The 24,167-nt window shown below is 41.1% G+C and overlaps 2 protein-coding genes across 4 annotated transcripts in view; one reads left to right on the top strand and one right to left on the bottom strand.

Annotated features, from left to right (window-relative positions):
- Window positions 1–2,907, top strand: part of ttll5 (tubulin tyrosine ligase-like family, member 5) — a 55,478-nt gene extending 52,571 nt beyond the window's left edge. For all 3 annotated transcript variants that reach the window (XM_088432494.1, XM_088432495.1, XM_088432493.1), the window contains exon 31: window positions 1,612–2,907. In XM_088432494.1, coding sequence (XP_088288620.1) covers window positions 1,612–1,658 — 47 coding nt within the window. In that variant the 3' untranslated portion in view covers window positions 1,659–2,907. The remainder of the gene's footprint in view (window positions 1–1,611) is intronic.
- tgfb3 (transforming growth factor, beta 3) lies at window positions 2,702–23,208 on the bottom strand. Its single transcript, XM_088432522.1, has 7 exons — window positions 22,528–23,208; window positions 15,772–15,935; window positions 11,929–12,058; window positions 10,489–10,596; window positions 8,663–8,819; window positions 5,415–5,568; window positions 2,702–4,643 (listed from the first exon to the last, which is right to left on the bottom strand). The coding sequence occupies exons 1-7, from the start codon at window positions 22,871–22,873 to the stop codon at window positions 4,485–4,487; spliced, it is 1,218 nt and encodes a 405-aa protein (XP_088288648.1). The 5' UTR covers window positions 22,874–23,208; the 3' UTR covers window positions 2,702–4,484.
- Between the last annotated feature and the right edge of the window lie 959 nt (window positions 23,209–24,167).

The following is a 24,167-nucleotide window of genomic DNA, read 5'->3' as shown; positions in this document are numbered from 1 at the left end:
CACAGTGCGCAGAGAGGGAATGAAAGGAAATACTGTTTGGGAGCACAAATGCACACGGCAGCTCAAACTGTACTCGGAATGCCTTTTCTACTGGACGACTGGCGGCGTGCCAGGCGATAGGATGAGGCGCTGAGCGGCGATCGCATCGAGGGGAGGCATCTCGCTTGTATCCCTCCCTCGCTCGGCTCTCCTTAGTTCAGCGTCATCGCAAAAGCTCTATTAACTCCACGGGCAGGGGCGCCATAAGGGGGGGGAATGTGATGAGTCGATTCTAAGGGCCCGTGACTGACAGCGGACTTAGAAACTAGTATGCACAGTGGTACCTTGACTTATGAGTTCGATTAGAATTTTTTTTTAAACAAGAAAGATAGCATTTTATGATATAAATTCCTAAAAATGCATAACCTATATAGGTATGTGAATAAATAAACAGACCTTGAAAGTGTGTAGCCACGTGACTAACATCAGGAACTTTAGTGGGAGTATAGTGATGCCTGCTTGTAACTCATATTTTGTCTTAACAACTAAAGCAAAAATCTGAATCTAATTATTTCCAATCTATGGCACTCAAGTGCTTGGGGCTGAAGTGATGTACAGTATTTCATGGGGCTCCTAATTCCAGGCTGCCCCCCTGTCTGCAGGCAATGTTTTAAATAACATTTGAACATTTTTACAACTTAAGTGCTTCACGGTATGCCGGATCATGGGCGTCGCTCTGGGGGTGGGGTGGAGGTTAATGGGATTACTTTCTAAAAGGCCCCAAGCTTTTTAGGGGTCCCCTGTGAACCTCCTCCCACACTTTTGACACAATCTTTAACATAAATATAAAATGCAATAAAATATCTGTCAGCCATTGGTTGAAGCTAACAATGATAGCATCTCTGAATGTAATCACCGCAATATTCATTTAAGGTCGATACAATACATACATTATACTCACCACAAGTACTGATTATGAAACGAGTGTTTTGCGACTTTGGTTATACTCATCATCCAATCAGAAAATGGAGAAATGTCGATATCATTGAGAGACAGTAATAAAAACGTGCAAATTGGTATGCAACAAGCAGTTATGCAGTTTTCGAGAGGTGTTGGTGACATTGAATCTTTCGCAAACTGTTAAGGATATATAAAAATGTGCCTGACGTTGTCTGAAAGTATTCAATCAGGAGTTTTACACGGTCGGTTACATGAATTACATCAAACAAATTCAAGGACGAAAAAATATTTGGTTGAGTGCCATCACTGAATATGAAGAAATAAGAAAATGCAATCATTTCTATTACAAAAAAAACTAAAGAAAAAGAAACTTAACATATTTAACTTTGAAACAGTACAGGTTTTAATCTCACTACAAAAATGTGCTACCAAGCCAAGAGAAAAGCTATGAAATTAAGTCAGACTAATTAGTAAAGCGTTTAATACAATTTAGTGGAAAAAATATTAGAATTTAGCGTTTCAATGTAGGTCAGCATTCCTGGTAGTGTTTAAAGGTCTTTGGATTGTTATCTGTTGTCATGAATGACCAAGCCAGTTTGTAATTTCAATTTTTGAGGTCAAATTCAATTAAAATTTCTGGGTTTTTTGTTTGTTTTTTTTTTTGCCATCCAGGACTTTCTGTTTACCACAAGCTGCTGCACAACCAGGAATCCAGATGACACCAAGGTGACCAGAGGCGCTTCCTGCCACTGTGCTGGCCTGACAGGTGTCTCTGCATGTAACCGCACACACTCCCGCCCCTACACACACACACACATACACACATACACACACACACACGCTGGCACACCGTTGTATTCTGGGAAAGAACAACGGCGGAACGTGCGCCAGGCTCCTATTAATTCGTCCGCCATACCGCCGCAGACATGGCATATCGCGTGCCGGGCACGGAATTCCCAACTTTGACGCAGGTTGGGATTTGGTGGCTGGGCCTAATATCAGATGGCCTTTTCCAGCCTGCCTTTGCTCTCAGCGCCAACAGTTTCCCTTCCCCATTCTCTCGGCGCTACCGATGCCACGGAAAGATTTCACAGGCAGATAGCTTTCAACAGATGTCCCGCTGGTATTTAGTATGCAAGCTATTCACATGAAGCCACCCCTGCCACTACCAGCGCCATCAACAAGAGACATCCCGTGAATGGTATGCACGCAGACAAGTTCCTGGCAGTAGACGCTGACTTCCAGTCCAGGATGAAAACAAACAGTTACCAAATCCTCACCGGCCAGAGGATGAGTTTAATTATAGCAACTTTTGCTGTAACTGACACATGGGTGTTTTTATGGACTGACCTGCTTTCATATGGTAAGTATATTATTGTTGTTATTACACTGTAAGGGCGGTAGCTCAAAAGAAGAATAGTGAAGAAGTTAATGGTGCACATGTAGACCAGCAACCTCGTGCATATATCGAGAAGTCACTCAGGGTGTCCTGTTAATGAAATCGATTTGCTGTTTTTACAATTGACATAATGTATGTTTGTGATCACTTTAAATACTTGAATTTTGCATCATTTTCATTTGATTGAAATCCGCTTGTGCAGATCATTCTCGTATGCTGTTGACTGATGTTAGTTTGTGCAGATTGTTGTATTCAACTCCGGGATTATCTTGTAACTTTGCGGTGTATTGTTGTCATGTGAAACGTCATGTTGTGTTTTGTGTTTTTTACGCCAGCAGCATGCTTTTATTACAAGACTCCAAATCCAATGTGTATTTTTTACTGCGCTAATGCAGTTTAGTTTACAGACAATCTGTTCAATTCATGACTGTTTACAACACTCATGCATGAAAATATTAGCTTTTTTTTTTGCGATCCTTGATGCTGTTAGTAACAATGTGAAATACATGCCGATTATTTTGAAATGTACACTCGACATACAGTCAATAAAGTGGAATCGGATGACCTCCGTTGTGGTCGCTTCGCTGGACTTGATCATACCCTTTAAAATAAAGTGCTCTAAAATTAGTCAACAAAAGAACACAGCATTCCTAATAGTACTAAACAGCTCAACCCAACTGTCATTTTAATGAACTTAAAAGGTGTAGAGTAAGAAGAACATCATTTATAGTTTGGAATTTGGGAAATTGTTCACATGGTGAAACCATGAATAATAATCACTTGTTCAGAATTTGACTGAGTACCGTATTTTTCAGACTATAAGGCACACTTAAACATTTTGTCAGAAATTGACAGTAGAGCAGTCACTAAAGAATTTTTGAAAAAAAGATGACCCTATCAATTATTCCATCGTCTAGACTAGAGCAACCGATGCCAGGCCTGGCTATAACGACTTTTTTTTTTTTTTTTATGTTGCTCTGAGTGTCTAGAACTACTTATTATCTATTATCTTCTATCAAAATTTGCCTATGCTAACCGGGTAGCAATCGCGATTAGCATAAGCACACTACCAATTACCATTTAAGGGCAATTAAAAGTAACTGTACTGTTTGCTGTACCAATTTGCTTCCTCTAATTTGCAGTAATGTGCCTTATAACCTCGTGCGCCTTGTATATTGAAATTTACAAAAATAGACCTGTTCATTGAAACCGCCTTATGGTCTAAAAAATATGGTACCTTACTTTTTGTAATAAGCAGAAGTGCCCTTTTAATCAGTCTTGACTCGTTTGTGGTCAAAAAAAAAAAGAAAGAAAAAAAGACACATTAAAGTTTTACATCCACGCAAACTTGCGTAATGCCCATTACAACACTGACATAGAAGCAGGAGATTCTCTCTTCCCAACCCAAATTATCAATGAATTGGTCGTCCATCCCCTCCTGCCAAAAAAAGTCCATCAAGAACATGTGGCCAAACAAAGGCCCATGCCTGGCTCTCATAAAACAGAAGGACTTCAGTTTCATCCAAAAATAATCCCTGGAATCACCATCCTGTTGCAATGCAGAGGTATTAACATCACCATTGAAATATGACTTTGACTAAGTTGGTTTCCAGCATTTTTAACATTTTTTCCTAAAATCATTTTTATTTAACGGCATTTAATCCTAAATACACAGTGTAGCACAGCATCGCTTTCCAGCTTGGACATCCAAACGTGTCCTATGTGTCCTGTCATGCTGAGTTCAGTCTCTCTTCTCCGTCGTTTTTTTTTTTCTTCTTTCTTTTCCACCCGCTCTTGTCCTTAAGAATGCAGTGGTCATTCCAAGACAATTTTTGTTCCATTCCTCTTTCGATAAAAACAGGATGAGAATACACTGAGGTACGAGCTGTTCAAAAATGCTGGAATATGAAGTAAAAACATAAGAAAGATGCTTAAAAAAAAGGGTGGTCATCAAGGAAGTCTATTGGATTTGAGAGTGCACCCACATCAGTCAAAATGGAGCAGATGCTGCTAATGTCTGCAGGACTTTCAATGGTGAGATGGAGCTAGGACAAGACTGAAGTAAAGGGGCGGCGGAAGCTCCCCAAACCCTTCTGGACCGCTCCGGAGTAGCGCAGGAAGGTGTCTCTGAGGTCCTCGACGCCTCTTAGCTACACTTGCACGACTTGACCACCATGTTGGACAGCTGTTCCACTTTAGGCGAGCGGCCCACGTAGTAGAGGATGGTGAGAGGCTCCAGGTCTTGGGGTACGCAGCAGGGCGAGGCCGACGCCTCTGGGTTCAAGGTGTTGTAAAGGCTCAGCAGCTTTAAATGGAGAAAATGGGACAGGAATAACTTTAGGTTCGTGACTTTTGAGGTTATCCCAAACATGCTTGGATAGTGGATAGTGGTTGAAGAATGACATCTTTGATCTCTGATCGGTTAAAGCAGGGGTGTCCAAACTTTTTTGCCCTGAGATTAAAAAAAAAAAAAAAGCCACGCTCCTGTGATCTACTGCGATCATCACCAATATAATAAATTAATGGTTCTCTTTTACCGGGCAGTAACTCAATAGGCCAGAAGTGCAATGAAATACACGGAGAATGCACTGCCTGACAGTCTCTTCCATTATAGTAAAACAACCAAACGTTGTGAGAAGGACATTCATTGCTTCAAAACTGTGCTATAACGAGTAATGTATGATACAAATGGCCTGGTACACTTTTATTTGACGTTCCTCTTGGAATCATGGCAACAGTGCCATCTTTGCCTCCAGGAGAGTGAGAAGCTCCTGAGTGTCAACGCAAGGGTTTCGTTTTGGTTGGGGTTCTTTTTTTTTTTTCCTCCCCCGTGTGCTCTGATGTCATGCGGTCGACCAACACTACCTCGGCAGGTGACCGACCGGTTGACAGCGGTCAACGTATTGAGCACTCCCGGGTCAAAGAATAGGTAATATTGGTACATCGCACACAATATTTAGGTTAGGAATGTATTTCAGTTCAGGTGAGATTAGCAGAAGGCCTTGGAAGATTTGAAAAAAACAAAACAAAAAAATTGCCCCCAGTAGTCGATATCTTGTGATACTTTCTGTCTCACCGTGCTGTGTGTGGTGTCAGCGCTGCGTAGATAAGGACAAGGACCAGAGCAGAAATTGGCGTAGTAGCCCTCAGGCTGATGAATCCACCTCCAGCCCAAGTCCTGGCGGAAATTAATATAAAGTGGTCGCACACAGCAGTTCTCCTCGTAATTGCTGCAGACAAGGAGGGAAGAGGAGATTAGCGCTCTTTATAACACGGCCATGGAACTCAACTATTTCCTCCCTGTGGCCTTGCTGCCACAGATGAGAGAAGTTCCCAAATTCCACTCTTAGGTGTGCCCTTATTTTCCCTTCCCAGTGAGCCCAGGTGTCTGTCAGCCCGAAAGAGGATATGGGAGGCGAGGAGATGCTTGGCATGTGAGAGTGGCGAGCATTTTCTAGTAGCTGCAGGGACAAATCCCGACTTGTATCATGTCATCACGTCTCGCTGATTAACACGCGAGCTCCTCCCGCTGCCATCCCGCATGTTGGCTCGCCGCTCGCACAACTTGATCGCGATAACTCGCATAAAGCTTATCATACGCGGGAGACAGCGTTGTGAATAATGGCTCAAAATGATGTCATCGTTTGCTTCGTCCAGTAGAGCGTGCCCCGACTCGGTCGCAGTCGCGCGGTGTCGATCTGTCTCAACTCCAGAAAAGTATTGTAATACTTTTAAAAACGTCATACAAATATTTCAAGAATAACATCATTTAAGAAAGATATACTTTTTTCATGATCAGTTGAGCTAAATATTGCTCATATTCATATATGTTAACTGGATATAATACATGATAATCACAAAATACTGCAATATAATGATAATGGTGATATGCTTTATGCTGATTGCAGCATTCTTGAAATATGAGGAAGCGGACAGTTCACGAATTTGTACCCTCTAAAGCAGTAATTTTCAACTCTGACATTTGTTTTATTCATAAAAATATGAACTGTAATTCTAGCTTGACTGCTGTGTTAGCGTAGGACCTATATGTGCTAGAAACGTTAATATCTTGGGTGTGAATGGTAAGTGGAGCAGACTTAGATAGCGCTTCTACACCATATGGTGCACATGGAATATATTTATTTTCTGTACTTCTTTTTAACATACAGGATTCCCACATGGAACATATTAGGTGAGGACGTGGAACATATTTAAGTGAAATTTTGTGGCCATATTTTGGGTACTCCAAATTGTGATATTTAATTTGTGTCCATTCATTTTTCTTACATGGTTTACTTTGAATGTGTAGTTGTATTTAAAATATATATTTATAAAAAAATATGTTTTAAATGGCACTTTTTGAACTAGTAAAAAAAATGTTCTTGACGGCTAGAAAATGGCTGGGTGACAAAACCCAAGGAAATTATAAGAAAAGAAAAACATCTTTTTTATATGTTCCACAGGTGAAATTGTTAATTAGGTGTAAATGGAATAACCCCAAAACACTCTGTTGTTTACAAGCAAAGATGGTGCAAGGTTCGTCACTTTGTTAACAACTGCATATAGTCCACCATTTCAAGACGACTGTATTTCTCAAATTACAATTGCGAGTAATATGGGGATTTCATCATCCATGGTTCCATAATATCATCAATAGAGAATTTGTAGAAATCTTTGCTTGTAAGCAGCAAAGGGCCAAAACAACACTGAACGTCCGTGACGTGCAATTAAAAACCACCGCCATTATGTAAAGAATATCACTGCGTGGGCTCACACCTTGAACACTTGAGAAAACGCTCTACAAATGCAAGTTAAAACACTACCATGCAATTTGAAACCCATGTATCAACAACACCCAGAAGTGCTGTTGGCTTCTCTGTGACCAAGCTCATCTAAAATGAACTTAAGCAAAGTGAAAAAGTGCGTTGTGGTCTGACGAGTCCACATTTCAGATCTTTTTTCTTTTTGCCCATGAGTTGGGTAACTTTTGGATTACTGCATTAGTGTTTTGGTAACATCCCTCCTTAGTTCAGTGATACAATGCCAAAGCCACATTCTGCATGTGTTACAGTAGTGTGTCTTGGTAGTGAGAGAGAGTGAGTACTAGAATGACCTGCCAGCAGTCCAGACCTGTCTCCCATTGAAAATGTGTGGCATATTTTGAAGTGCTAAATATAACAACAGAAACCCCAGACTTTCCAAGCAAGAAAGAAGAAAGAAGAAGCTAATCCTGTTGAGTGTCCTCATTTCTCAAACACTTGAGGTAACACAGTGGTAAACATGATCCTGTGTCAGCTTTTTGAAATCTATTGCTGGCATCAAATACAAAATGTGTATGCTACCCACCAGAAGAACTATGAAATTAATCGGTTTGGTTATTAAATATTACGGACGGTTCGATCCAATCCACTGAACGGTTACCAAATCTGATCCAGGCCAAAATGATTATCAAATTATTTTTTTATTAGACTGGGTCTGAGCCAATCCCTAAAACCAAAGAATATTATATACTGCATATCCTCAATTTCACTATAAGCGACAGGGTATAGCACAGGCGAGCTGTTGCCTTACCATATTTTGTCAGATGAGCAGTTTTTGAACACTGTTGTATTTATATGTCAGTATCAGGGAAATTAAGAGCTGGGCAACTCGTCACCAAAGCGACAAGTGACAGAATGCCTGCCTTCCGGGTCAGTACAGATGGTCCTTCTCAGTCGGTGTATTCTTACAAGGCTTTTCTTCAAAAAGTGTGGAGGTGCTTACTGATAATGGGCGTTCTGTAAGGCTTGTCATATTGACGAAGGATCGCCCAGTTCTACTAAAATTAACTTTTAGAGTTTCAAAAAGGTTCGGCTGCCGTATTGGTATTGGCTATGAAAAGGTGGTCGAGAGCCATCCCGATGAAATAGCTTGTCTTTAAGTGTAAAAGGGTTGACAAGTATTTGCAAATCATCGTTTTCTGTTTTTGTTTACATTTTACACATTTCTAATTCATTGGAACTGGGGATTATAATAGTGAATTTCAAAAATACAATGTTATCAGGGAAGATAAGCCTTTGTTTTATTCAATTATCTTACGAGCAAAAGGCATAATACAAAAATCTTGTTTATTTAGGAAAACCTTGGTTGCTAATTAGTCATGCCGGGATATCAGAGCTCATTACAAACATATCAAGCATTTAAAATGAGTAATCGGCTTAGTATGATTGCTGTATTAATCCATTAGTGCCCCAGTTTGAGGAGCACTTCTCTGAGGGTTCAAAATCCCCCAGTTTGGCCCTCACATAGAAAACACATTTACAGTCGTGGGCAACCGTAACTTACTTGAAGCAGTAATTGGTGTCAAGTGCCCTCTTGCGCCTGCGAGACGAGGAGTGGCCATCCAGCCTGTGGGGGGGCAGCATCATGAGGATGAGATGGGGGTACAACTGATCCCTTTGCTTCTTGGTGCGGCTCGGGTCTTCAAAGTCTGGCTCCGTACCTGCGGGAGGGAAACCAGGCAGTCACGCAAACGCAAAAAGGTTCCCCAGCCACAACTAACGACGTTCATAATCAACTTTTGGCTTTTACGGGCGACTTATGACCAGACTGCGCTTTACTTTTCATCCTTCTTCAATAGCGGTCTCTCTCCGACTTCCTTCTTCCCACCGTCTGCTCGTCCGCTCTCGGCCTGATGGCTAAAGCAGCACATATCTCAGGAGAGATGCTGCTGGTGGATATGTTGGCCCCGCTTTAATTAGGGCCAAACGTCTGAACGCCATGGCAGCACATTCCTTGTGGCCAAGCCCGTTCCGGAGCGTTCCCAGGACCCGGGGCCCCGAGGCCCCTTATGCTAAGTGAGATACCAGATCGATGTCATTCCCATGCTCTCGGCCCGTCTTCCTCGGAAGAGCGAGAGCCGTTATCTTTATCAACGACGCTGTAATAATGGCCATTCGTTCATTCATTTATGACTGAACATCAGGGCAGTCAAACAAGATTTTTTTTTCGTGTGCTTATAACTTAATTTTATAAAACGTTTTCAATCCACGGTGCTTTGTTACAGTAGCATATGAATCCAATTTACAACAAGTGACCAACAACTCGGGCTCACCAGACCCCTTTTTGTTCCAATCACACAAAACCTCCTGGCAAATGGCAAGACGCACCGATATATCAACAAGTGATCTTGCTCATCAGGCATCAATAACAGATCGGATAGGTTGGATGTCCAAATAAACCATCTGCTGTGTTGTCTTACAGGATCGTACAGCAAATATACACTTTAAAAACAGTTGGTTTAAAAATAACTCATTATGGGCAATAAAAGGACCATCCCTACTCATTTTTAACCTCTTAACTATGCTTTTTGATTGCTGATTACGTCTGCTTTCATGTATCAGGCCGCTTGTGCTTGAGTTTATTTGGAGTTGAAAAAGGTAAATCTACCCCACCCAGAAGTGGACACTGATTGGTAGTGATTGTATTTGTCATAAGAAGAAGAAGATATGACAATGGAAGAGCATTGAGAGTCGTGGGTTCGATGAGTGGTGAACTTTAACTGAAAAAAAAAATCCTGCAAGGAAACCTTGGATAATGGTAGAGTGCTATTCATACTTTCTAAGAAGGTGCTTGCTCAAGTTTGGCCTACCACATAAATGTGAAGCACCCAGCTGCAACTGCAGCCACAGCACGCTGATGCAGTGAGCAAAGCCGTATGCCAAACTAAACTCAAGATCACCCTGCATTTGAATCAGCGAAGGACGGGATGGCAAGGTTTTATTTTAACGTTAATTTTAAAATATTTGAGATTGACAAAGGATCATAGGTATATTCCTCTTGACAGTCAAGACTGAAGGTTAAAGCAAGCACCTGGGACAAGGCTCAAATACAGCTGAAAATAAATGGTTACAACGGCATCAGGTAAAGTCTGTTCACTAAAATATATGACTTTATATTTGAATGCCCACCCACAGAATGTGAAATTCAATTTATTGGTCTATATGTGTCATTCGAATCAGTCCACAACCATAATGATGAGGGGAAAGCTTTATAGAAAAACAATTGGATGGATGGATTCACTGCAAGTCTCCAACATTAAACCGTGCACACCTTTAAGGAAAGGAAGTCAAGCCTGCTCAACCAAAACCAAAGAATGGCCAAAAGCTTACCTTTGAACTTGACCTCGAGCACCTCGTTGGCATTCTCGATAATGTCCCCATTGGGCTTGAAGGTGTGACATGGACAGTGCACGCTAATCTCCAGGCCTAGATTGGTTTCTGTGGGAAAGGGGTGGTGTATACAAAAAGGACTTCAGTATGATTCCTATGATGCATAACTTTGCATTTGCAATAGGGCTGAATAATTGAATTCAAATCGACATTTAAACCACAAAGGCTGCAATTTGTACAGAAAATGAACTGCTTTGTTTTGTTCTGGTTAGCTTTTTTATATGAATGGATATTTTCTTTATTTAATTATTAAGTGTGCAGATAAGTTCAGCGCCTAAGAAGTGCAGTCCCAATGTTTTCATATTATTGTTTTATGATACATAAAAAGTGAACATGTTGTAATCTGACTTAAAATGTACCGACCCATGTTTATGCCACACTTGAGAGGTCGAATTTTTGGAGGGACTGCAAGTCAAAGTTTAAGTTAAGTAATTGAATTACTTAAATACTGGACTGCCTTTCGGAGTACAGTATCATGGTTCATATGCCTTCACACTAAAACACTTCAGTTAAAATTTAACTGATCCACTACTTGGGTCAATATTACCCAACTTTCTGGGTTGTTTCAGAGAAAATAAGTAACATTTTTGAGGTCGTCTTGTACAAAATGACCCATTTTTGTCGTTGAACCTGGAAAGTTGGGTCAAATGGACACAAATATTGGATTTTTTTTTTTTTTTTACGCATAATTGGGTTAAGTTAAACTCACTCAAATGTTTTTAGAGAGTTTGGTTATTCATTTAATTTAACCCAGGTTTTGGGGTAAAACCTGTTGGTTTGTACAACCTGGCTCATACTTTGATGGGTTATTATTGGGAAACTAACACAAAGTTTTGGATTGCTTTGTGCAAAACAACGTAGAATGTCTGGTTAGTTTGACCCAAATTGTGGATCAGTCCAGCATATGACCAAATTGAGTTATTTTTGACACAATAATTTTTTCATGTGTTTAGCATGAGACAAACTTATAAAACCAAAACATATAATATATCTGCCATTGTCAAAAAAAAAAAAAAAAACACATGGAAAAGGGTTAATATCCCTGCAAGGTCAAAAATGCAGGGAAAATAGTAGCAATTTGGGGACAGGGGCATATCAAAATAAAGACCGTTGGGTATGAGCCAATGAAATGTGACCAAATGGTGAAAGGCAAAAACTTTAACAGCATAATATTCTGGTTTATTCTGTTTCACACTTCAAAACAGTGATTTTTGTAGTAAATGGCGTGAAAATGTAACTGATAAACTTCTCGCTCCCCTGTAAAATGTACGTTCTTATCAATCAAACACATAATGTGGCGAATGAGAGATGGGTGTCTCAAATGCCTCCCAACACGTGCTACGCATGTGACAATAATTCTCTACAATCTACTATACTCACGTCTGTACATGAGCCACTCCCTCACTGTCTCCGTAACGTCGAAAGAGACCCATTCGGGCATCCCCTTGGTGAGGACGTTCTTCCCCCCGATGTAGCGCTGTTTGGCTTTAGGGTCGTCTTTCTGGAGGATCTGCAAGGAAAGATGAAAATGTGACCCAGCTACATAAAGGCAAAATACACAAACAGACACACACACACACACACACACACACACACAGAAGCAGAGCTGTCTGTCTGAGCCAGACTCTCCAGGATGCCTTGGGCCAAATGTCTACTCTTCATGGAAAAAGTGACTGGCTGTGTTGATATCCCCATTTTGCAAGTTAATGCTTGCGTGTTACCCTCTTGCCAATGGGAACCTGGCCGGCCTTCACATCGGCAGCTCACAAATGAGAGGCAGTGCCACTCGGTCCGCAAGGCAGTGCTGCGCTATGTCGGTAGCTATCTTCGCTTGCGAAACATCTCATCGTGCTCCAGATTGCGAGCCAAACTGAAGATGGAGGGAATTGGACTCAACACCCGTAATGACATCAGTCCCCAAAGTCCACTGCCTCAATCTTCATACAACTGACCCAGAGTCACGGATGATGTATGACATCATCCCTTCAGGTGAAGCTTCGGCTGAGTTCGCGAGAACTCAGCACAGAAGTCTCAAATGAACAATGGATAGTTTGACTTTTTTAAGTTTTACAAAATGAAGTTTAACGACAAAGAAAATCCACGTTTTCTTTCAGTTGTTTATCAAGCACAATAAGGCAAACAGTAAAACTATTCACTACAGTATTTTCTAGGGATTGCTCAATATCTCTTTTTCATATCTAATACTGCAGCATCAAGGATCGGCTGATTGAGTCGATTCCTTTTGTCAATACAAGTATTTAATAATGTGTGGGTTTTATTTGCTTCATAATGACATCTAAAACCACAACATTCGCTGTCTAAAAACTGTCTGTGTGACAAAAACACAGGCGCATTACCACCATGGCGACAGCTTGTCTCCGCTTATAGCATGTTGCTCAAAGTGAAGTTGAGGATGTGTGATATAGAGTGGGCTGATGGATTTGATTGGACTATTTCTAATAAAAACAATCGGATATGGATCCAGTCCATTTTGGTTTGACTTGGACTCTTGGACCGTTCCCGGTATTTTCTGTACATTTTATATGTTTTAATAGTGTATTTTTATAAGGAGAAATGTTTTAATGTGGTGAAATGCAGTATTTTAAAGCATTTGGGAGGGCGAAAACTGGAAGTTTTTTTACATGGTCGCTTTGGTTTTTCAACGACTATAAGTTGGATGCGAAAGTTTGTGTACAAGGCGGGAGGCTCAAATTCCCAAGTGACTGGCTTCACCATTTAGAACCCTTAATATATCAAGTTTTGTTGTTTTGATGTGCTATTTGTGGTGCTTCAAATTATACTTGTGACAAGTACCACCACTGATGAATTTTAAATGTTAATGCAATACACTTTTATGATGATAAACAGTTAAACTTTGGAACTATTATTTGCATTACATCTTATGGGAAATTTTCTTTGCAATCTGAATTGATCTGAGGTTGACCAGCATACTGAAACGGATTGTGTTTCACCTTAGAGGTCTTTAGTCTAAGTCCTAAGTAGGTCCCTGAACAATGTCAGAATCTAATCTAAGTTCTTGTGGGAACGAGGGTCCTGCCAGAATCGGTCTTCTGCCAACCAGCTCTGGCGTGAAGAGTGCGTGGGCGAACAAGTGACAAGCTCCATTTACTCCCCCGGTGGGTGACGCTGTCTCTATCTCCTTGCGGGCCCCTGGAAACAATCTGCCGGCCTGACAGTCTGCATTCAGAGCTAGCCAGAGGCTGCCTCAGAGGCGGGATGCAGTCTGGAGTCGCTTGTCTCCCCGGCAGGAAACGTAGGAACCCGATCATTATTTCTAGTCTCTCATGGGAGAATAATGAGGAAAATCTTTGATGCTTGATAAACATGCCCCAAAAACACGTGTACAGTCAACCCCCGTTTGTCGCGAGGGATACGTTCCAGACTCACCCACATAAGGTCAAAATCCACAATAAAGCAAGGCCAGATTACAAATAAAAACACTTTTTAGAAGGTTTAACGCCTCTCACAGTCTTTAAACCAATTTAACTCATTAGGTGTTCCTTAGTACCTGTTCTCACTTTTGCTTCTGTTTCCCCCGAAACAAGGTATTTCTTTTTCTAAGTTTACTGTAAACTTACACATAAATCAAACAAAACAAAAAAATGAGAATTGTGTATTTGAATACTGAAAGGTTTAACTGAACATTGTAGTTTTTCTGAAAAGTAAGCTAGCTAAATTTGCTAGGATTTCCTCACAGAAAGCAGCAGCAAGTCAAATCAAATTTAGTCCACGCAAACAGGGTACACGGCTATATATATTATTATGATACATTATTTCTGCGCTATGGGTACAACTATGACTGAAGTTGGTACTTTCTGTAGCTCTTCTTGCTCATAACTATGTTGCATCTCCTGCATTAGACCTTAGTCATGCCTGGTATATTGCATTAATGTGGACCTGTGCTGAAGATCCACAGATGATGGTGCCAAGGTATACCTGTTACTCTTACTGTGGCTGGAGCACAAAAACAGCAAATAGGTGAGACTAGAAGCATAAGAAAAAAAATCTGGATAGTCTTATGTCATGTGAGAACATGAGACTGGACACAGAAACAGACAGGACAAGTAGGAAAATAGAAAGTCTGTAGACTAGGAAAACTAGACTCAGAAAATAGTCTGAAAACCGGACTTGGAAAACTAGACTCGGAAAGAAACTCGGAAGACAGCTTGGCATCATAGTGTCACGTTCTGTCTGGGGTTTTCGGGTTTTTGGATTTAGTTTAAGTAGTTCCTGGTTCATTTCGTCATTCATTCGTGTTTTTCCCTGCATCTGCCTTTCTCTGTCTCGTTAGTTTTATCTCGTCCACCTGTTGTCCATGTGCCCCTGCTCCTCTCGTGTTAGCCTATCCGGTTCCCCTGCCTCCTGTCCCCATCCAGCTGTAGTGTGTTGTCAGTAATTAGTCTCCTTGTATTTAAACCACCGTCCCTCTGTTGCTCTTGTCGGATTATTGTACCTCGTCACTTCGTGTTCCCTGTGCCTCTCGTCCTCCAGTCTTCCCCCGTAGTCCCATTTAGTCTCGTGAGTTATATTCCGTTCCTCATTTATTTTGCTACTTTGTCAAGTTTTTGTCTTCTGCTTTTCCTGCCCTGTTTTTTATTAAAAGAGCACTTTTGTTTGACCAAACCCTCTCCGTCCTCCTGCGTTTTTGAGCCCCTTTCCCTCCACCGCCTCACGTCGCCATGCCTAGACGTGACACATAGCCTAAGAGCTTGACGTCTTGACAATGTGTCACTAAGACCCTAAATACTTCAATACTTTCAGACTTCAATCCTGTATGACATAATAAAGTACCATAGCAACTGCATGGCAAGTGATACAACAAGGACCAAACTAGTCACCATCAGTCACAGCAGTAAATATGACAGGTGATGAATACATGACAGATATGATGAAGGTGACAACTGCATAGCAACTGATATCCCAACAACTGCGGCTTACTATTTTAAATAAGCTAAACAGCAACAGCAGATTGGTAATTTCACCCTGCCGAAAGACGAACGTACGGGATCTTAAATGGGCTTTAATTTGGTCTCCAAGCACATGGAATAATGATCAGCACTCGAGAGCAGAGGACGCGACAGGAGTTGGACGTCCTAATATAAATGTTTTCACCGCCCCCTCGCCAGCCCGCGGCCTCGTACAGTTGGCCCTTGTGACAGAGAGAGAGGGAGAAAGCAAGGGGGCATTAGCAAGTTGACACACCTGGTAGAGCTCGATGCGCTGCTCGTTTTTCTTGGCGCTGGCGTTGGGGATCCGCAGGGCTCGAAATTCAGCCCGGAACAAGTTGGTGGAGTTCTTCTCCATGGTGGAGACGTTGAAGCGGAACACCTTGGAGGTGATTCCCTTTGGGCAGTACGGGAGGTCATCTGCAGGTAAAATGGAAAAAACATGACTCAACGGTAGCTTTTTATGTGGGACTTCCAAGAATAAATGTTATTCTTTGCAGGAGCTGTTGAAACAAATTCACTTCTTACCTCATTGGGTAGATTATTATTAAAGGCTATTTTCCACAGATATTCTTACAGAGACGAACATGTTTATCTTGTGATGATTTTTAAATAAAAAAATAAAAAAAGGTCAGTGACTTCCTCAGATGTGGCCTTTTTTATGTTGCATGACTTCCCTTCAGCAAGTGCCATACATCTTGTGGGTTGTCAGCACCTTTGGGTTGAATCGCTTCATACGTCATATTTTGTGCGACATGATATTTTGCATATTATATTGATATCTTCCTCATATGTATACAATTTTCCTCACTCGATCTACTCCATAATATGCTCAGAATGGGAGTCTATTCATTTGTTAGTGGTTCATTATTAATGCTCTTATTGCTATATTACTGTTTTTTTTTTATTACCTACCTTATTATTTACTCAATAATGGAATGTTTCAACACGGGGAAGTGAACAAGAATAAGAATTTCACCATGTGGTATGACTATGCATCTGACAATAAAACTCATTTTTGGAATCTTGAATTCCACTACTCAAGGATTGATACTTTTTTTGGTTTTGTCATTTTTTTACCCAAATCAGCAAACATACTTCAAAGTGTTACAGTATATCACACTTGTTGACATCTTTGTTTAGTCACATTATAATAATGGGGCAAATTCACCATGACTGATTACTACCATAGGGATAGCTATAGATAGATAGATATACATAGTATATACATTTATATATATATATATATATATATATATATATATATATATATATATATATATATATATATATATATATATATATATATATATATATATATGTGACACTGCACTGGTGCGTGCAGGCATTACATTTAGCAGGATATAAATGGCCGCATTGTGCTTATATCTGAAAAGCTTCCTGTTGCACCCGAGGCTCGCCCTTCTTTTCATTATACCAACATATAGTTTATTATTTTAACAAGCCAGGCACATGCGGCGCAAGCTAAACAAGCACATTGCAAAGATTTTACGAGCCAAATGGAAACAGTTATTTACAGCCAATTTATTAGCCCCAGCTTCAACTCTATTAGAAGCTTAGCGAGGCTATCACACCCTCAGCTGATTTCCACCTTGGGCAGTTTTCATACAATGGAAAGTCGTAAAAGCAGCTGTGTATCTGTGTCATCATGCAAACATCTCCAATTACTTCATTTGACCCATAATCCTACTCCAGCGTCCTCCCAGCCATTATCTGATATTTCCACAAACGTTATCCTATTTATAGTTGACCTTTCCGGATTCATCCCAGGCAGTATATCTGCCTGGTGTTTCCACGCAATCTACAAGGAGGAAACCTCAGTAGCCCTTTGCTCTACTCACTCATTGGTCCCTGCTCGAAACCCCACCGGTGGCGGAAAGCCCCCCCTTTTTGAAAAGCAGATTTGAAATTCTAATCAAGTCTTTGGTTTCCTTTTGGATGACCTCATTTTCCCCATTGCAACATTTTTAAGTGGATTTCGCATTATGACTTTTTTTTTTTTTTTTTTTTTTTTGCCAAGGGTCTGAAAGGTAATTTGTTCCATGTTGGCAAACAGACGGGATAGCTTACATAATTAGAATGATGTATATTTACTAATTTTATGAGCCAATACTGGAATGACTCACATGCTAAGACAAGCTTTTGAAGCAAACTATGTGAAGTTAGTATCAAGCATCAACCACGTTTATCATGGAACCTTCGTAGTTGTAAGCTTTAAAAGTTGTACAGTTTCAACTAACAATATCTGGGGACAGATGTGCTTCCAAAGTCAAACAAAACTTTTGAATTAATGTAAGACATAAGAAAATTCTCTTCGACTTCAGTTCACTAAGCATTTACAATCTCAACTCCACATGTTTAATTTTTTTTAAATGTAATTAGATGGCAGTTACATTAGAGGTAAAAATGATTAACCGCCTGACAAAATACAAAAGACTAAATTCAACACCCATTTTTATAAACACAGACTGTCTATCTGAAGGGCTGCACTGGAACTCAGCATCAACTAAGGATAAACCAATCATGTCATTTTCATCTCATCAAAACGTTGGAAAAAAATTGGGTTTAAAAAATCATAATGATAATTAAACAGCCAGTGGTGAAACACTCTGGTAGCTGTTTTGGGAATTTTACATGACTAGCATCATGTAACAATGATTATATTTGTAAAATAGAAATATTTCACATGGAAAGCCGAAACAGTGCTACGGAGACTTGCGATGTTTGCAAATTGTATGCAACATGGCTGAGCTGTGTTTAATGCATATAATTTAATACGCCAGCCTGAAAAACTGATCTGCCCCCAAAATAAATAAATACAAGAACTGAATATTTCACTTTCATATATGAATATGTACAATAGATTTACTGACCAATCTGCACATTCAAATTGTAATCTTGTGTTCAACATTCAAAAGTTTTATTTTCATATGCAAAGTAATACCACACAATGAAATTCTTATTCTGCTCACTTCCCCAAGCAGACTCCATTTCATAATCGAGCAAATACTGGTAAGCAATAAACAGTAATAGCGCAATGAGCAATATCTTTGCGAAAGACGAAGGCTGTCTTATGGCCGGACCTAATAGGATCCTCCACTTCTGTCTGACATCAGATTAAAAAAAAAATGAGAAAAAAAGAACTTGGGAATCTCCTCTCTTTTCCCCTGTCGCCTGGAGGATTGTCTGTGATGTCACTCTCTCCAGAGCTTTGCAAGGGTAAACAAAGGAAAGAGGAAGCACGAGGCTGCAGGTGCACGCCAGCTGCTGAAGTGCCTTGACCTCATAAAAGACAGTGCAGATGTGATTATCCACTCTGTTACACAACCTCCAGTTGTAAAAAATCAGATGCACTTGCATTAAGGCGCTTTGCAAAGATTCAAATGAGACACTTGTGCTCACACGGCAGATCGGGTCAAACTTTTTTCAAAACTTTGAACGGCAAAATACCGTCTGTGCCAATTTGGATGCGTCTGCGTGTTTTCAAGTTTTTGCTTATAAATAGCAAATATTCAACATCGGTAGTCGTGCCTAGGGGAAAATAAAGAATGAATGCTGCATAAAGAATGAGAAAAAACGTTTCTGTTTAACTTTTTGACAAGGCGTGAAAAACTTGACTATATTCCCACATACTCCCACCTTCCAAAAAGAGCAAATGTAAAAGTCATTATATCCGATGGGAATGAAAATGAACTGAATTATCAAGATGACAGACGTTATGTTCTTACATGCCCAAACATGCCCTGCTTTCTTTAAAATGATATCATGGAAAAGAGGAGAAAATTGCTACTTAATGTATGTTGGAACGCTTTGGAGGTTTCAAGTCGCATGGGGACGGTGCCAGTTGTAAGTCAAGCTCATGTCTTGTATTATCACATCCAGTACAAGAACCGGCCATCACATGTTTGTTTTGGGAGCTATGCTCGTACCTATGACCGGAGCAGAAACCTCGGAGCTGCATGTTTGGAATGTCAGGATCACTCGGTGGGACCTGTGACACGGGTTCGATTCAAGACTCAAAACAAGCCACGGCTCTGCTCGGTGTCACAGCCCGGCGTTCGCACCTGTTGAATTGGGCGACAGCAGCCGCCACCTTAAAAAAATAAACTCCCATCTGGAGCCTCATATAGTTGACTTCTGTTGCCGACTGTCGGGAACAATAAACGGAGCGCATTTTACACAGGAAATACCAGTGTAGATGAACAAGGGAACTGGATGAAAACATTGGGCTAGCTAACTTCGGCTGCAATACCACAAGATGAATGGGTTAACACCAGTGTGAAAGTTATAAAGGAGGATGAAAAATATTAGGAAACTGGCAGCCTGAAAATGGAAATGAGGTATTGGAGTTGGCAATGGTTAGTTGACGTTAACTGCCTGAGCTGCCCCCCCCCCCCCTTTTTTTTTTTAAGGAATGTGTCAGAATTAGGCTGGAGTTCCCATGGCTTCGATGTGAGGTATGTATGAGGAATGGTCTTCATTCCAATTAGACTGTTTACTTTGGTCTCCCCTTTGCACGCGCGTAAAAACTGTGCTCAAACAAATGACAGCATTTTGATACACTAAAGCCCACAATTATTCATTGGCCACATTTCTTAGGGGTGAATGAATACCTTCTGACTTGAAATGACAAAAAGACTGTATTAAGCTGTGTGATTGATAATGATGATTTTTTTTTTTTTTACATCTGGAAAATTAAAACATTGTCAATTTTAGACCCAAATGTGAAATGTGCTTTTCTGAGCAGCTAGACCAAAGGTGTCAAACTCAAGGCCCGGGGGGCAGATCTGGCCCGCCATATTATTTTTTGTGCCTCACAAAATGTTGATTTGACTTCAGGTACCAAACTTGCAAGCTGTTGACACCTTAAAATTTGGGGGGGGGACGGACGGGACGGGACATTTTTTTATTCCCAGTCTCTCTTTGGAACAGTTTTTACCGGCCTCTGATTTCAAAACTAGTTAAGTGTGTGACAAACACAATTAAAATTAATTCCGGTCCTCTGACAGAACTATAACTACAATGCGGTCCACGATAAAAATGAGTTTGACACCACTGCTTTAGATTCTACAGATTCAACAACACTGGTGTCAAACTCAAGGAGCATGATCATGATTCTCGATGATTATGATTTTATTGATTTTAATGGAGGAAATAAACCCAACTCCCAAAAACATGCATGGTCCGATTATTGATCTCTCCAAATTGCTCTTTGATGTTGCTGTTTACTTGGCTGACTGTGCAAAATCTCTGCTCCTCAACTTCAGAACAAAAATGTAACTAAAAGACCTCTTGCACGGGTAGTATGAGGGCTTGCTATCGCCATCAGGCCTCTCGCAAGTTATGCATATCTGCTGAGAGAGCAGAATAAGCAAGGAGTGCTTAGAAATGCATCAGTCAAGGGAAATAACACTTTGGAGGTGTTTATGGTGAGAAAACAACATTCTAACATGATTGAACGCTCCAACAATTTGAACTCTCATGATAACGCCTGTTTAATTATTGACAAAATATAAACTTTTTCCTGCTAAAAATGGCTGAATAAGTGGACTAATCCTTTTAAAAAGCACACTTAAGTAGTTTGTAACTATTGTAAACATGTGTTGTAAACCACCACCCAGCATTCCACCACTTTTGCAAAATGTCAATTTCAATTTAGCTAATTCTCAAAACTTTGAAAATTATGAATTATTTCAATTAGCTCCATTTATTCCCCAGTGATAACAGTAAGTCTTGGCATTTAAATACTGTACATCCATCCATTTTCTACACTGTTGCTGGAGAGGTAGCTGGAGCCAATCCAAGCTGACTCAGGGGGACGAGAGGCCAACTACTTCTTGGACTGGACACCAGTCAATTACATGGCATATACTGTAGTGAGATAGACAACCATTCACACGGCAGCACTGAGTGGGAGCTGAACCCACACTGTCTGCATTGAAGTCAGGCAACTGCACCACTAGACCATCAGTGAGAAGTACATGTGAGTTTTTATATACAGATACGAAATATTTTTAGAACCATTATCACACATTTTTGCGGTATACATTTAACACGTGCTGTTATTGTAGTGCAGATATTGTTCTACATTTACAATGTTAAAATGCATGTTTTAACAAAGTCCTGCGATTGGCTGGGAACCATTCCAAGTTGTGTTCCGACTCTTATCCCAGCAGATTTTGGGTGTGAGGGATATTTGTCCCTGACCCTGTACTGGTCGCCTGTCACTCGCAGAACACAGACAAGATAGACCAGTGTTTCTCAGTCTTTGTTGAAACAAGGCACACATTCTAAATTACTGTATATATAAAAATAATAGAAAAAATGGACAAAATGCAAATATAAGCAGGTACTTAATCAAACAGCAAGTGATAGTTCTGCCTATCATTATAGGACGCTGGCATAGATAGAAATTATTTTCTGAAAATAAACAAAAATGTTTAAGTGAAATTCACACCTGTTGACAATTCAGTCATCAATGAACCTAACGTGCATGTTTTTGGAATATGGGAGGATGCCGGAGCTCCTGGAGAAAACCCACGCACGCATGGGGAGAACACGCAATATCCACTAAGAAGGACTGGAAATGAGATTTGAACCCGAGACTTTGCAAATGTGGGGCAAACATGCCAAACAATACAAGTGTTTCCGTATGCTTTGGGAAGTAATCCAATTTTACTTATTTGGTATGGCAAGTATGCATAAAATGTAAAAATAATGTAAAATTCTGTTTCACTAAATGACATTTAAATTGAGTGTAATGTCAAGTTTTCTGACAATTTTGTGATGTAACATATGTCATTGGCTCTGAAAAGATTGGCAAACAACACCGAGACTCATGTGCTGTGACTCACCATCCATTCAACACATGAACATTTATTTTAATTCAAAATTTGAGTCATTTTGAACTTTATTCGCTTTTAGAATGGTTTAACAATGGAAGACATGGCTCATTTTGCTGACCTCTTGATAGAATTGCATTCAAACTTACTGTTTTCAGGCGGCCCATTGATCATGTTGAACTTGTAAATCTCTTTGGCGTAGTACTCGGTCTCGGTGTTATCCTGCCCACAGCTCTGCTGCCGATCTCTCCCCAGCTCCTCAATGAGCTCCTTGGTGCTGTTGTAGAGGGCCAGCACCTGGAACGGCACCTGGCTCGGACCCGTCGTCTGGGGTGGACTGGTCAGCCGGAGTTTACTGAGGATCTGTCCCCGCACCGCCTCCACTCTCTTCTTCTTGATGTGGTCGATGTCCACCGTGGTGCAAGTGGAGAGCGACAGCACCATTGTCACGCAACTGGAGAGCAGCAGCAACAGAAGCGCTTTGCCCAGATTCATAGTTCACAGTCTGCTCACGGCCGCCCAGGTAAAAGTACGAAACAACCCGCGCTGAGTAAGAATCCCCTTCCTCTTTTCGTTCACGTTGTGAGTGAGTTCGATTCCTGGAGGTGTCCCATGATCTCGAGCGCTATGACATCTTTGCAAAGTGCGCCTTTGCGAGAGTGCAAATCCGTGCCATGGTGCCAGGTAACCTCAAGTTTTCACCAAAACTACGCGTCGTACTCTTCATTCCCACCCGGGCATCGCGCACTGCGCACCGCGGGTCACTCTCTCCATTGCACAACGCTCTGTCAGTCCACTTGGGTGAGAGGCAAGGCAGCATGCAAACTTAACCTTCTAACACAGTGCACTGAGCGTCGCGCTCCCTCCGATCTTTATAGTCTCCGGGTGTGACGTTGCTGAGGGAGGGGCGGCTGAGTTTGGACCCAGCCGGGACAGCAAGCTCCGTCTCGGTCCCGAATTCAAAACTTGTGTTGTATTTTTAATTCGGGGGGACCAACATGATCTACACCAGGTTGCCCCCAAGAACCGCATGCGTAACCAATGGCCCTGTTTACAAAATATCTCACAGTATATTTTAAAATGATCACTTGAGAACTTGCAGCGATTTATACAAATTGGGCTATGACTGTTATTGATGCCTCTGTTTTTATGCCTGTATTTTTCTTTCGTCCCTTTTGACTTAAAGTGCTGCATTTGTCTTCCTACTTTAGTACCACCACTAATTCAGTGATTCTGAAAGCCCTGGCCATCCATCCATCCATCCATCCATCCATTACCTACCATTTTGTCTGGGGTCGGATTTTGGGGGCAGCAGCTTGAGCAGGGAAGCCCAGACTTTCCTCTCCCCTGCCACTTAGTCCAGCTCCTCAGGGAGGATCCCCAGGTGTTCCAAGGCCAGCCGACAAACATAGTCTCTCTGGCATGTCATGGGATGTCCCTGGGGCTTCCTTCCGGTGAGACATGCCCAGAACACCTAACCATGATGGTGTCTGAGAGCCATCCTAACCAGATGCCCAAACCACCTCTAGTGGCTCCTCTCAACGCGGAGGAGCAGCTGCTCAACACTGAGTCCCTCCCTGATGAACAAACATCTCTCCCTATCTCTAAAGGAGAACCTTGACACTTTGTGGAGGAAACTCATTTCCGCCGCTTGCACTCGGGATCTCATTCTTTCGGTCACGGCCCACAGCTCATGACTATAGGTGAGGGTAGGAGCGTAGATCGACTGGTATGGAGATCTTCGCCTTTTGGCTTAGATCTTTCTTCACCACCACAGACCGGGTCAACA

Source organism: Hippichthys cyanospilos, chromosome 14 (genome assembly GCF_059441005.1).
Source record: "Hippichthys cyanospilos isolate Australia breed blue-spotted pipefish chromosome 14, RoL_Hcya_1.0, whole genome shotgun sequence".
Lineage (NCBI taxonomy): Eukaryota > Metazoa > Chordata > Actinopteri > Syngnathiformes > Syngnathidae > Hippichthys > Hippichthys cyanospilos.
The sequence above is the reverse complement of the archived record's forward strand: the minus strand, read 5'-3'. Positions and strand labels throughout refer to the sequence as shown.